General features: G+C 48.3%; 3 protein-coding genes across 3 annotated transcripts in view; 2 read left to right on the forward strand and 1 right to left on the reverse strand.

Moving 5' to 3' along the window:
* SPOCD1 (SPOC domain containing 1) overlaps window positions 1-13,061 on the reverse strand; it is a 48,170-nt gene extending 35,109 nt beyond the window's left edge. The window contains exons 1-2 of the mRNA XM_069068041.1: window positions 12,986-13,061; window positions 10,235-12,078 (exon numbers count right to left, since the gene is read on the reverse strand). Coding sequence (XP_068924142.1) covers window positions 10,235-12,025 — 1,791 coding nt within the window. The 5' untranslated portion in view covers window positions 12,026-12,078; window positions 12,986-13,061. The remainder of the gene's footprint in view (window positions 1-10,234; window positions 12,079-12,985) is intronic.
* KPNA6 (karyopherin subunit alpha 6) overlaps window positions 1-15,344 on the forward strand; it is a 387,231-nt gene that overhangs the window by 59,768 nt on the left and 312,119 nt on the right. The window lies entirely within an intron of this gene.
* Window positions 1-15,344, forward strand: part of TMEM39B (transmembrane protein 39B) — a 319,933-nt gene that overhangs the window by 59,768 nt on the left and 244,821 nt on the right. The window lies entirely within an intron of this gene.

Here is a 15,344-nt window from a genome sequence, read left to right on the forward strand (position 1 = left end):
GGAAGACATTAGAACACAGAATGTCAGAGCTGGAATGCAGAATGTCAAAGCTGGAACGCAGAATGTCAGAGGTGAGAAGGCATTAAAACACGGAGTTATCAGAGGAATATAGAATGTCAGAGCTGGACCTGGCCATGTGACCTTGAGCAAGTTACTTAACCCCAATTGCTTAGGGGTGGCCAGGTGGCTCAGCAAGTAAGAGCACCGGCTCCAGTGTCAGGATGACCTGGGGATCAAGTCCAGGCTCAGATACTTAGCACCACACCCAGAAATAACTGGCCGTGTAACCTTGAGCAAGTTACTTAACCCCGATTGCTTTAAAAAAAAAAAAAGAATGTCAGAGCTGGAATGCAGAATGTCAGATGTGGGAAGGCATTAGAACACAGAGTTATCAGAGGAACACAGAATGTCAGAACTGGAACATAGAATGTCAGAGGGGGAGGGCATTAGAACACAGAATGTCAGAGGAACAAAGAATGTCAGAGCTGGAATGCAGAATGTCAGAGGTGGGAGGGCATTAGAACACAGAATGTCAGAGGAACACAGCATGTCAGAGCTGGAGTGCAGAATGTCAGAGTTGGGAAGGCATTAGAACACTAAATGTCACAGCTGGAAGGGACCTGACAACATCACGCTGAATGTCAGAGTTAAAAGGAACATGAGAGATAAGTCTCATCCTGTCATTTGGCTCTCAGAGGGAGTATGACTAACCACAGCCACGGAACAAGTTAGAAGCCATTTTTGGACTCCCCGGCCATCACTTTTCTATTCCCCCATGCTCTCTCTCCCTTGGGCCCTAAATAAGATGGCACAGAGGGCAGGCCAAGAGTACAGCATCTCCAAGCTCTAGGTGTGCAGGGAAGGCAGACCCAGCAAAGGCAGGGCAATGAAGAGGAGAGTTTGGTTTGCTCTTATCAGTACCTGCTGATGAGAAACCTCACAGACAAATGGTCTCCCTATGTTGAATTTCTCTCTTTCTAGTCAGTCCAGATCACTGCTGCCCAAATAATCTGATTCCTATTACATATGCATCATAATCTGCCTCCATTTTAAAACCTTGGCTTTAAAACCTGGCCTCCTCCTACCAGTCACAACAAACCTAAACTCCTTAGTCTGGCATTCATGGCCCTCCATCAATGACTCCCCTCTCTCCTCACCATCCCGGCCCTAGACAATCTCCTGTCTCATTAATCCCCGACTCCTACATAGTCAGCTTCCTCATTAGCCAGACCCCGCTGTGTCTGTCCCTTCTACAGCTCCAGTTATTGCTTCAAACTAGAATTCCTTTCTCCTTCTCCTGTCTCTCCCTGTAGCCTGACTTCCTGAAGGCATTGCCTGACTGACCCTAGGAGAGACCCAGGCCCAGACCTGTCAGTGTTCCAGTGGCCCTGGGCTGGAGGACTTTCACCATTCAGGATAAGCTGACCTCTAACCCACAGCCTGAGGCCCTCACACTTCCTGCATCCGAACCCCTGGGCTAAGAGACCAGCTGCTTTGATGGCCAGCTAACACTGCTTTTCTCCCAGCACAGGAAGAGGATGCCCAAAGTCTCTTTCACTTCTGTTTCCATCTCAATCACTCCAGGCCACAGGAGGGGCTCATGGACTTTGAAAGTCCATGGTTTCCTTGGTATGGATGTGCACCAGTGCAGATCACAACCCCTTCCTGATGCAGGAGATGCCCCTGCAGTGGCTATCAAGCCCCATGCCTGGAACTTGCTCCCTCCTCACCTCTGCCTCTTAGAATCCTGGCCCCCATAAACTCAGCTCAAAAGGCACCTTCTATGGGGGGGGGGGGTTCCTTCCTGGTATCCCCAACAGCTCATGACTTTCCCTCTCAGATTACCTTCCATCTATTCTTTATTGTCTCATACCTGGTTATGGCCATGTTGTCCCCCCACCAAAATGTCATTTCCTTTAGGGCAGAGACTATTTTTGTCTTTCTTCCTATCTTTAACCCTCGGCACAGTCCCTGGCACAAAGGAAGCATCTACTAAAGTTTACAGATTGAGCTGAGCATGGCTGTGGGTGAAAAAATCAGTGATGGGTCTTTTTCAATTTAGTCAGGCTAGTCCTCAGAAGGCAGTTAGACAGTCAATGGCTGGACCAGGCCCCCAACCCTTTCCACAGCTTGTTGGGACCGCCATGATATCTGCTCTGCAGGTATGACCTTCAAGAGGCCAAGGTGTCGCCTCCACACCCAGTAAGGCATCCCAGGACAGCATTTACAGGAGACAACTTGACTGAGAATGAGATCACGGATCTATGTCAGCACTAAAGAACTGTTTTACAGTACCACAGGTTTTACTTGGCACCTCCAAATTCCGAGAAGCAGGAAGGGCAAAGATGATTATTCCCATTTGAAAGATACATACACGGAGGTTTGGAGAGGTAAAGCATCTTGCTCAAAATCACCCAGGGAGTAAGCATCAGAGGTGAGATTTGAAGCTAGGTCCTGTCACAGCACCCAGCTGCCAGCAGCAGGGGCTTACAAGGAACCGAGGAGATAGTCTTAAAGGGTTCAGTGCAGTCCCTGCCCATAATAAGCACTTTATGAACACTGTCATTATTATTACATCAGTATAAGTTCTCTTTCCACTGTGCCACGCTTACTGAACTCTGCTTGTGTATCTATGTGTGCATACATATGATTTAGAATTCAAAATCTTATAAAAGTGAGTACTGAAAACTAAAAATAAATTAATCTTTTAAAGAGACTCCTCACTATCTATTGCAGAGGTTCTTCACAGGAAGCCTATGAACTTTCCAAAACTATTTTGTTAAGTGTATGTCAATGTGATTAATTTCCTTTTTTCCATTTTATTTTCTGCATTCAGAGACATGTTTTCTGAGAAGAGAACCACAGACTTCACTAGACTACCAAAGGGGTCCAGGACATTCACACATTCCATCTGTCCACGCTTCCCTGACCACAATAAACACCTCTGGTCATTACCCACCTCTGTGCCCAGTACAGGACTACGCTCTTCCTCCAACTGGAATGCTTTCCCCACTATTCCCACTCAAACCTTGAAGACTAGTGGACACTAAGTAAAGGCTAGCTGATTGATCGATTACAAGTCCCCTGTCATCCATCAAATCTTTCCCTGAGCACAGAATGGTGGAAAGAACACTAGAATCCCTCTGGAACCTCTGTCTGGAGCTTAGATTGGAAATAGGAGGCAGCTTTGTCATTGAGAACAACTGCAAAGTCGGTACCCATCAGCTGGCTGAACGAGTTCATGGTGTATAAATATAGTGGACTATAATCGTACCATAAGGATTGGTGACTATGAAGAATTCAGAGAAGCTTGGGAAGATGTGTATGAATGGATGCAGAGGGCAGTGAGCAACTCTAGAAGGACAATGTACATAACATGTGAAAAACCATCTGAAAATGTGACTGAATTTGAAATGAATGCAGTGAATCAAGAGGTCAGGGTCAGGCAGCTGTGGATACTGAATGTGGCATGCGCAGATAGACATAGATTAAACAGACATAGCTGCCATATTAGTTGGTTTAACTCAACAGCTTTTTGTTCCAAAAGAGGAATTTGGGGGTGGGTATTAGGGAGGAAGCATATAGATAAAAAATAAGTGTGTCGTAAACACATCCAGACTTCTTTTTAAAGAGGGGAAAAAAGGAACAGATTTGGAAATAAAGGAAGAACTGGGTCTAAAGCCCTTCTCTGACCCTTACTAGCTGTATGACCTTGGGTAAGTTAGTCCTTGGTCTCATCCATAAAACGGAAATTTTAAAAAGCTTTTTTACTTCCAACCTCAAAGGGTATTATAGTAAGGAAAGTTCTGTAAGCCTTAAAGCACTATGGAAATTGTAGGTGTCAGTAACAGCTCAGTTTTCCTAACCCTAAATCCAACTCTAACCTGATACACTGTAATATTTCATCTTAGGTTGGCTTGTAGATTCTCTAATTGTTTCACGTATTCCTGTCAACTCCCTCATTTTTCCTCTGGTTTCCAATCAGTCCATTCCTAAAACAATGGTACCCCAAACTAAACACAATGTTAAGGATTCAATCTGAGCAAAGAACACATAATGACCATTTCCTGTTCTGGAAGCTGTCCCTCATTTAATCCAGCCAAAGATCACACTTTTGCTGCCATGTTATGCTTTTGTGGTTGAGGTCCATTCAAGTTCCCCAGATCCAAATCTTTCGCATCTGGCCACATTTCCCCAATCTTATGCTTATGAAATTGATTTCTTGAATCCACACCCAAGACTTTACATTTATCCCTATTATGCTTCATCCTATTCAATCCAGCCTGCCAAGATCTTTATGGATATGACTTTGTCACTCAATATCTTGGAGGTCCCTTCCAGTTCTGCCTTATCTGCATATTTGATAAGTATGCCATCTATGGCTTCATCTAAGTCATAGATAAAAATTGTGAATGGCACAGAGCTAAGCCCAGGTCCTATTGGAGAACTCCTCTCAAACTGACATGGAACCATTAATGACCATTCTTTGGGTCTGGCCCTTCAAGCAGTTCTGAACCCAGTCAACCATGCTATTGACTAGTCTGCATTGTTCTCTCTCTCTCTCTCTCTCTCTCTCTCTCTCTCTCTCTCTCTCTCTCTCTCTGCTTTTTGGAGGGCAATTGGGGTTAAGTGACTTGTCCAAAGTCACACGGCTAGTAAATGTGTCAAGTATCTGAGGCCCTCCTAACTCTGGGGCCAGTGCTCTATTCGCTGTGCCACCTAGCTGTTCCAGTTATCTCTTTTCCACAACGATAGCATGAGAGATTCTGAAAAAATGCTTTAAGGTAAACTAAAGTCTGTAGAATTCTGTGTAATGGGGTTAGTCTAGCAGGATCTACTCTTGGTGGGACCATGCTACTAGTGATCACTCAAAATGTTCACAAGCCATCCTTTTAATCACACGTTCTAGAACTTATCCAAGAATCAAAGTCAAACTCATATCCCCACAGCTGGAAAACCCCACTCACTTTCTCTATGGTAAAAACTGGGCCATTTGTGCTTCTCCCATCCTGTAGTAACTGTCCTGCTCTCCAGTCTTTCCAAAGTCACCAACACTGACTCAGTCATCATGCCTCGTGGTTCTCTCCGTATGTTGGGATTTACTCTATTTGCTGGGTGACTTAACCTCATCAAGGGGAGCCTAGTGCTCTTTATCTCTTAACCCAGCAGTGGGGAACCTTCGGCCTCAAGGCCACATGTGGCCTTCTAGGTCTTCAAGTGAGGCCCTTTGATTGAATCCAAAATCCTAGAACTTCTGTCAAAGGGCCACACTTGAGGACCTAGAGGGCCACAGGTGGCCTCGAAGCCACAGGTTCCCCACCCCTGATAGTGTATTCTTTCCTCTCCAATGCATGGACAATTCTTCTTGGCAGAGAAAACAGAAGCAAGAGTTAAGTGGTCCTTCCTTCCCTCTGTTGCCTATTATTACCATCCCATCCACCCTGAGCAGGGAGCTTTTCTCTTTTGGGATCCCCCTCTTCTACCCAGCACAGCTGTGGGCTGTCCTCACCTTTTATCGCCAGGCTCAGCTCATTCCTGGTATGAAACTGCCTAACCCCTTGGTATTCACCTTTAGTCACCTGACCCTTTTTGCATATACCAGATACTTTTTAAAAGATTTTTTAAAATCCCAGTTGCCCAGTGAGCTTCCTGCACACCCACATTGGCCATTTTCCTCTTTAAAACCATTTGTTTGGAGCTTCAGAATGTCATTCCTGAATACTTCCCAGCCCTCCTGAGCTGCCTTCCCCTGTAAAAGGACAAATCGTGGGCTCTGTTCCTTCCTCTTCAGTCTCTGAAAGCTGTTCTCCCCAAATCAAGCCCATCCTTCCTGTCTCACTCCCCACAGTGCCTATCATTTTAACTTCAGCAACCAGTCTTTCTTGTGGATCAGCAATATACATAATGCTCAGAATCAGATTCCAATTTTCAGCTTCTCTTGGCATTTCCTGCATCTTTTAAAGGATGGAATTATCAGGACAAGCAGCCAGGAATGTACCAACATCTCTGCTGTGGGCAGAATCCTTCAAGTAGAAACCAAGAAACCTGAAGTCTCCCATCACCACCAAATTCCCTGCTTTCCTGTCTTCCAAGCCTGGCTGAAAACTTACCTGTTTTCTCCTCCTGTCCATGGGGTCTATAATATTTTCCCATGACAAAATCATTTCTGCTTCTCCCTCCATTGATTTTCACTCAAATGTTTTCTTTTTTTTTTTTCCCCTCAAATACAGATCTACCTTCACACAGAAGGCAGTTAAAGAGAAGGGACTACTCTTCATATGTATGTCTGGGGCACATAATCTCTACCAAGTACAAGTAAAAAATAAACCCCAGGCTCGGAGACCCTTCAGGTTAGGAGGGATCCTCAGAACTCTTGAGTCTAAGGTGACCTACAGAGGGTTCAGATAACATCATGGAGCGCAGAACCACAATTCGATGTGATACATGTATTAAATACCTACCACATGCCAGAAGGATCCTTTGTTCTGTTCTGGGGATAAAAAGGTGGCTATTTAATAGATCCTGATGTCAAGAAAACTTATGATCACATGTACAAAGATGCTGATGCTAGGAAAAATATGAGAAGGAAAAGATCCCTTTCATCTGGTGGGGCAGAGAAGACTTCATGGGGGAGGTGCCATGGGAGTGGGGCCTTGAAGGGCAAGTCTTCAATGGGAAAAGATGGGAATGGAGAGAACATTCCAGGGATGGGAGGAGGGGAGAGGGATGAGAACAAGGGATGGTAATGACGGAGAAGATGGAGAAGAGTTTTGTTTCGTGGCAGCAGAGCAGGGTCAGGCTGGAACCAGACTGTGAAAAGCTTGAATACCAGAAAGATGAATACTTTATTCAGTAGGCAAAGGGGAGCCAATGAAGGTTTTATATGGAGGGGAGGTGACATGACTAGAATGGCATTAAGAAGATTATTCAGGTAATTTGTGGATGGACTGAAGACAGAAGAGCTTGGAAGCAAGACGGTCGATTAGGAGACTAACAATGGTCCATGCACCAAGGAGTTTTAAAAGAAACCAGAAATGTGTGGCAAGCACTCCTTCACCTTTGAGGTCACAGGAAGCAGGCACACCTTCCCACAATGCCTTTTGTGGTTTCTAAGACAGAATCTTGGGATGGTTAAACCAGGGATCTGAATGAGTATGCTACCTTTGATGTTCATGTGCTTATGTCCTTGCTGAAGGTCCCTAGGCCATATCCCCTGTTTCAAAGCAGAGCCCAATGAAAATTCTGGCCCCCTGGGTGCTAGCTAGCCTGGGGCTGTCTTCCCTCCTTCATGCTGCAGGTAACAGCACAAGGGCTAAAGGGAAAGAAATGCTTGGGAACTGAAAAGGGAAAAAGAGATGTGGGAAACTGAGGTAGGTGCAGACACAAGAAAGAGATAACAGCCATGTTAGCAAATGCCAAAGGAGAACTCAACAATCACAAAAGTCACAACAATAGGCTTTTCCTAAATAGAGAAGCTGGGCTCTCAGTAGCGTTGTGAACCCAGTCAGCATGGGGCTACCTGCACCTCCCTCCTAGTAAGACCCTTTTCCAGAAAAAAAAAAAAAACAACACACAACTTTGGAAATACAGGAACATGGCCACTGCCATTAGGATGACATTGCCCCATATACACCAAGTCTGAGCATGGAAATAGCTGTCCTCCCCCCCCAATCTGGAGATGGGCCTCTCTCCACCTACACTAGCCTAGGGCTCCCCCTTCTCTCCACATCTGTCAGGTTCAGAGTGTACCCCCCTTATCCCTGATTGAACCGTGTCCTTCCTCAGACTTTTTCTATTGGAACACAGTCTTCTGCCCCCACACATGATGGGAGCCCTTGTCCCTAGGCCCTGGAGCGCAGGCCAATCTGTAGTGAAGGGTGGAGAGACCAGTAGGGAGGAAGGGTCACCGCCAGAAGGCCTGCTCCTGGTGCCTCACACCTACTACTGTACTGGATGGGAGTTAAAGCCCCAGCAGACAGAGCTTGGCTAAGAGTCGAGAGGCATTCCTCATGTAAACTCAAAAGTGGTGTTTACCCTCATTGGCTCTCCCCCTCAACAAGGCCTGGCCCAGCCAAGAGGCTGGCGCTGCCCGGCCCCCTGCACCCGCTGCCCCCCCAGGATGCTATGCTCCCATAGTCCCTTCCAGAGCCTGGCTTCAGCTCCTTGCAGGGGCAGCAGGCCTCAGTTGCCATGGAAACGGATTGTTTTGGGGAAGCCATCCTGCTTCTCTGTTGTCAAGGGCAGAGCTGGCTGCTGGCAGATTTCAGCTGATGATGAAGCCCCGTGGCCACCCCCACCTCCTGTCTAGCTGGAGCGGCACAGTGCTTGTGCACAGGCCAGTAAAGGCCAACAAAAATAAGTCACATCTCCCATCCCTATGGCACTTCAAGGGGCACAAGGCACATTCCTCATAACCAGTCAGGGAGGTAGGCAGGGCAAAGATTATTGGTTCTCATTTTACAGAAGGGAAAACTGAGGTCTGAAGCAACAAAGGCCCTTGGCCAAGTTCACACAGTTAATAGTGCTGAAGTGGCATTTGAAGTCAGATCCTTCCTATGAAGCCCAGGGCTCTCTCCACTCTGCAGTGAAGCCTCTTCTACCTCCCCCCACCCTATCATGGTGATAGAGGGCATAATGTAGCTCAGAGTTATGAGATGGGAGGAGAGGGTCATGGGGGTGGGAGGAGCCCTGGGGCCAGCTATCATTCATTCTGAACAAGCCTCAGTTCACAGAAGGACCAGGAGGAAGCCCTGACACATGCCCCACACCTCTGGAAACACACTTGGTTGTGGTGCTGAGGCTCCCAGTGAGGAAATCACTTGCCAGATCACAAAGCTAATAAGAACCAAGTAAGGATTTGAACCCAGTTCCCTCCTAAGTACAAGTCCAGAGCAATGAGGCCAAGCTCTCAGCCCAGACAGGCAGAACAGCCACCCTCCCCCTTTTGCCTCTCTCTCCTCCCTCCTCTCTACATAGCCATGGAGGGAGCTCGGCCATCCTGAGGAGCATTTCAGTGCCAGGATCCCAGCTCAGACTGCACTCTCAGGCCCCAAGCCCATTCTGGGCTCAGGCCTGCTCCTCACCTCACCCTCACTCCAATGGTGCCGACTGTGACCACCCACCATCCTCTCTCTAGCAGAGACCCCCAAACATCCGGAGCTGTTAAACCTGCCAGACACTCAACCTCTGCCTTTCCAGTTTCCTTGGAAGGCTTCTATCCTCCTCCTGGACATCAAATGTGCCCACCCTAGACCAACTAACCACTCCAGGGGAAGCAGAGGCTGGGACTCAGGAGTCTGGGGCGTAGCTGTGGCTATCGAGGTGTGTGCTGAGGAGGCGATGGGGGAGGAAGGCTCAATTAACCACAAAGAAGTACCCAGGGCCTGCCAAATCATTCTGGCAGATCAACAACAGCCACAACAACAAGCTTCCCAGGCAAGGAAGGTAGACATGGAAGGAAGGCTTAGAGCAGGAGATGATGTTCAAGGTCAAATCTAGCCCCTTGGTTTCACAGAGCAGATAAGTGACTTAGCTAGGGTCACCCAGATAGCAAAGTAGAAGAGCCAGGGTTAGAACCCAAGATCTGTGGACTCTAAATCCTGGGAGGGCCCTTTGGTCTGTGATGGGTGGAGATGGCCTGCGTGCCCCAAAATGGGGTGGGGGGAAGTTCCAGGGGAGCAGCAGGTGGGGAAAGGGCCCCTCTGAGGCTGCCATCTAACACAGGAGAGTATTTGGGAAGGATTCTGGTCAGGGTTCTCTCCTTCCAGAGAAAAGGCAACACCTGAGAAAGAATAGAAAGTGAAAGCGGAGGTCTGGCACAGGAGAGGAAGAAGGTGATGAGGCCCAGGCCCTGTCATGGAGGGGACCCTGAATTTGAAGTGAGCAGGCCCAGGTTTGAATCCTCAGTCTGCTGCTTTGCACCATAAAGAGCTCTATAAATGTTTGGGGAGAACATCCTTCTGCACAGTATGGAGTGGTAGCAGACAGGCCGGTGTCCTGAGGCAGCTTCATCTCTCAGCTGGGTGACCCCAGGCAGGTGACTACACCTCAGAGCCCACTCCCTCATCTGTCATGGAAGCACAAGCATTCTGACAAGATCTGCCTCCCAGGGTGTTGGGTAGACAAGTGCTTTAACACAACAGAAACATAAGCTACAATGATTTTCATCATCATCCTCGCCTAGGCTGGGGCTCCACCATTTGTAAGGGCTCACAAATGCTAAGAGCAAACATACCTCTCTGCTCCTGCTTACTCTGGCTGGTTCCTGATCTCCCACACTCTCTGGTCTGGACCCTCCACTCCTGCTGCATTCCGGGGCAGAGGACAATAACCCCTTCCTTGGCTTCTCTCCAGCTCTGGAGCTATTCCGACGAGGTCTAGAAGGCCTTCTAGATGTCTCAGCTGCTTCAGTGTCCAGACTGACTCCACTGGCCACAGGTCCCTTTGAGGAAGGCTTGGCTAATGGGAAAGCCGGGCCAGTCTGGACACAGGGCTGGCTTGTGGTGGACAGCCCTTGAGGCCCAGCAGGCAATCCTAGCATCTCTTGCCTGTTGGTGTCAGAGCCACCCGTGACTCCTTTGCCAACAGCAGATTCCAGCTCCTCAGCAATGTCTGAGAGGTCAGCACCATCTTCCCCAGTGATGGCCTTGGGCACCATAGCAAAACCAAGATCTTGATGTTCTGTCAAAGTCAGGGGATCCCAGAGGGCAGCTGATGGGCACCGGTCAGGACTTTTCCAGGAAGTCTTAGAGACTGGCATTACACTGGGTATAGCTGGCCTCCCAGGAGGACCCAGGGTCTCCGAAACTGACGTAGCAGTCACTGCACCTCTCTGACACCCAGTGGGGGTGTGGCCAGAAGCCTCCCCACTTCCAGCCCCCTTGGGCAAGACCTGCTCAGTGGGACCATGTGGAGAAAAGGAGGCAGGAGATGTGGGGAGGGCTCTCTGCTGGCCGGTCCACTGCTGGGTGTTTCCTGCTAGCTTAGGCTCTTTTTTAGCAGGTAGGGAGGCCCCAGCAACACCTCCCATTTCTCTACAAGTCTCCCGACATCTGTTCAGAAAGGGGTTTCCTGGAGTCTTGAGGTCCACTCCAGTTGCACTCTGGACAGGGCCCCGATAATCTTGGCCTCTTTCATCTCTCCTCCATGATTCTTCTTCCCTGGGGTTCCTCCTCTTCCTCACCTCTCTGAAGCTGGTCGACAGCCTGCTTTTCTTGTTGGCCCTCTCCAGGGCTAAGATAGGGGAAGGAGAGGAAGCTTCAGGCTGTTGTCTCTTCACCTTTTCTCCTTTTTCACAAGCATCCAGAGGACAGTCCACACAGGTCTCCTGCCCTGGGGCCAAGCGAGAGAAGATGCCCTGTTCACACACCTCAGAGAGGCACTCAGGAAAAGCCACTGGGGTAAGCCGTCTTATTTCATGGGAGCTCTCCACATGGTCAATGGGGTGTCTTTGGTCAGTTCCTGGAGGACTCCTCTCCCCAGGCAGCCCATCTCTAGCAATCTCCTGGGGGTCAGGGCAGCTCTCAGCTTCCACCAATCTCTTCCCTTTTCCTGTGGGTTTGATGCTTTGGGCCACGTGGCCGAGTTTCTTACCCCAGTTTTCTGCTAAGATGTCATGTAAAGCCACATGAAGCTTTTCTAAGAACTGTGCTTTTCTCTCCATTGGTGCAAGAGGAGGCTGGATGTGAAGATCTGGAAACAGCAGTGAATCCTTGCCCTCCTCCTCAGCCTGTCGGTCTGGGCTCAGAATACAGGCCTCAGGACCTGTACTCCCCTCCACCGTCTGTGAATCTTGAATGGCTTTCCTGGTTGGGTCACTGTCATCCTGACAGTCCATTCTGGGGGGAGTGCTCCCACTGGCTTCAGACTCCAGGCTCCACTGGGAGGAGGCTGTGCTCTGTTCCCAAGTCCAACTCAACACAGAACCAGCCCCCTCCGTCTCCTCCACCAAGGGGCCACTGTCAGGGGAATAGAGTAGGACATCCTTGGGACCAAAGGCATCTTCCTCTTCCCCATCTCTCGACATGCCTATCGGCCAGCCAGGCAGGATCCAGGGAGACCATGAACTCGTAGGGAGAGCTGCCAAGGGAGATAGAGAGAGATGTTATCAACTTCATGGCACCAAACCAGTCCTAGAAAGAATTTCCCAGGAAAAACCTAGATCTGTGAGGTCCGTCAGTATGCAGTTAGGGGACCATAGATCCCAGAGCTAGGACACTGAGTCCGACTGCCTTATTTTACTGGGAAGGGAAATGAAGCACAGAGAGATGAACTGGCTTGCTTACGGCTCATCTTGACTCCCAAATCCTGAATTATCCACAAACTGTATAGCACATGCACGTTGCCTCTCTGACTGATTCTGGAATCAAACTTGTTACACTGCTACATCCCAACACTAGACATGACATAATCTACGCCCATACTGAACCATAACCCTCCAACAATCCTGGCCCAGGCACGCTCAGCACTAACCAGTGACGACGACCCTCTCCTCTAAAAGGCCCCACGCACTATCTACGCCAGAACACCAACCTTGAGCTGCCCAGTATCGGCCTCTCTCCACTAGGGGGCCCAGTGGACCAGTAAGACCCAGGTTCCTTACCTGGAAGACCACAAGCTAATCACGCTAATCACATCACCCGCTAACTGCTCGGCCACATCGTTCCCTGCTGACCGACCAGTGATGCCCCTCTCTGCTAAGTGATCAGTCACCCATACCTCTGAGTAACTGACCAGTCGATCACATCTTCCCTCTGCTGACCAGCCACACCCTCTGCCCGTACATCAATCACACCTCCCTGCGGAACAGTCTCGTCTTCTCTCGCCTAAGTAACTGACCAGCCACGCCCTCTCTCTGCTTATCAATCACACCTTCCCTCCTCTAGGTAACTGACCAGCCACACCCTCTCTGCAGGACCCGGCGGGGCCGACCCCACCCAAGCAGCAGGATGCCCAGATCGCCCTTAACCCCTGCCATGCCCCTTACTTGCGGAGCGGTCCCTCTCCGCACCTCTCCTTCGGCCAGCGCCCAACGGACTCTCTGCGGCCCCGCCCCCTCCCCCTCCCCTCGCGCCATCGAGGAACCGCCCCGCCCTTCCCGTGCTGTGCAGCCCCCTCCCCAGAACCGAGGGGAGTCAGGGAGCACGTGACCTGGAGCCCCAGGCAGGCGGGGAGAGGTGGGGGGCGGGGGGCTGAGCGGAGACAGCTGGGGATAAGGGAGTGTATAGGGTTAAAGGCTGAGGATCGGATAGAGGGGGGACAGTATCGGGAAACATCACCTTTTGAGGTGGGGGGAGCAAGTAGGGGAGGAACAACCTGTGGAGTTGGGGGAAAGACAAAATGAGGAGTAGCCACCTGGAGGGGGGGTACAGGAAGTGAGGGGCCACCAGTGGGGTGGGGGGAAAAGAGAGAGGATGGGCCTTTGGTTTGTGCCTCTGCCAAAATTTAATAGTTTTGACAAGGGGGTGTAATGGGAAAAAATGCCAACAAATGGGACTCTCAGTCCTATAGAGCTTTAAGGATTACGAAATGCTCTACTGAATTTGGAATCAAGTGCTCTAGATTCGGAATCAGATTAACGTTCCAGTCCTGACTACTGCTTACTACCTATGTGATCAACCAAGTCCCTTCCCTTACTTTGTAAAATGAAGGAACTGGACTAGATCTAAGCCCTTCCAGATTACAGACCAGAATCTCGACTTTGCAAGATCGCTTCACAAAGGGGTCTCCAATAATAGATAACATTTACGTAGCACTTTTTTATTGTGTGTGTGTATCACTTTGTTTGACCATCGCAACGACTCTTTGAGGTAGGTGATAGTATTATCGCCATTTTACAGGTAGGAAAACAAGAAGTTAAGGGTCATGCAGCTAGAGTCTGAAAGTTAAGGGCCCAGGGTCATGCAGCTAGAGTCTGAAACAGGATTGGAATTAGGGATCATTTCCCAAGTTCCAGTCCAGCAAACAATCCACTATGCCATCTAGGTCCCTCTACTATACACTTGATAAATGGTCATCTAGTCTCTTTGTTTGAACACTTTTGGTGAAGGGAATTTATCTTCGGTCATCCCATGCTATTTTTGGATAGTTCTCAAATTGTTACTAAGTTTTATAAATCTGCCTCTTTAGAGGCGCTGGACCTGAAGTCAGGAAGACCTGAGTTTAAATTTGACCTCATTCTAAGTGTGGAACTTGGGGCAAGTTCTTGGGGCTTAATCTGTCTGTCTCAGTTTCCTCATTTGTAAAATGGGGATAATAGCATCTACCTCCCAGGTTTGGGGGGATAAAATAATATTCGTAAAGTGCTTTGCAAAGTGATTTATAAGTTTTGCTGTTCAGTCATGTCTCCGTGACTCCAATTTGGAGTTTTCTTAGCAGGGATACGGAAGTGGCTTACCATTCCTTTTCCAGCTCATTTTATCGATGAAGAACTGAGGCAGAGTTAAGTGACTTGCCCAGGGTCACATGGCTAGTGTCTGAGACCAGATCTGAATTCAGGTCTTCCTGACTCCAGATCTGGCATTCAGTCTACTGTGCAGCTTACCTGTACTCTCCTTATAAATGTTAACTATTGTTATATTCACTTAGAGACTAAGGAGAAGGCAATCTTCCATATGACTTTCAAGTTCTTGAAGAGAGTGATTCTGTCCTCCTTGAACCTCTTCTTCATCAGGCTGTTTCTTCAGATGAGCCTCTTATGCAAACCTGGGAAGACTCATCTGAACTGATGCAAAGTGAAGTGAGCAGAACCAGGAGAACATTGCACACAATAACAGCAACAGTGTTATGATGATCAACTGTGAATGACTTAGTTATTCTCAGCAATACAATGATCCAAGACGATTCCAAAGGACTCATGATGAAAAATGCTATCCACCTCCAGAGAAAGAACTGGTGGAGTCTGAATGAAGATCAAAGCAAACTATTTTTCACTTTCTGTATTTTCTTTGCTGGTTTTCCCCCTTTGGGTCTGTCTTCTTTCACAACATGATCAATATGGAAATATGTTTTGCATGATTGAACATGTATAACCTATATCAAATTGCTTAGGGGAAAGGTGAGGGAGGGAGAGAGAAAATTTGGAACTCAAAATAATTTTTAAATGAACGCTAAGATGGTCTTTACATGTAACTAGGGAAAAATAAATTTAAAAAAAAGGCATGCACTGTGAAGTCAACTTTTGAAATAAGTCTGATCTTTTTCATAATTAAATGAGCTTCCATGAATTGTCAAAAAAAAAAATGAGCTTCTTATGACAGTGTTATTCACCATTCAATTCAGCCTCCTGGGATGCCCCCCACCTGGTCAATGTCCTTCCTCAAATGTTACCCCTAGGAATGAATACA

This window comes from Petaurus breviceps, unplaced genomic scaffold, assembly GCF_028583685.1.
Source record: "Petaurus breviceps papuanus isolate PSGF00001 unplaced genomic scaffold, PetGlider_PUasm1.0 90760, whole genome shotgun sequence".
In the NCBI taxonomy this organism is placed as follows: domain Eukaryota; kingdom Metazoa; phylum Chordata; class Mammalia; order Diprotodontia; family Petauridae; genus Petaurus; species Petaurus breviceps.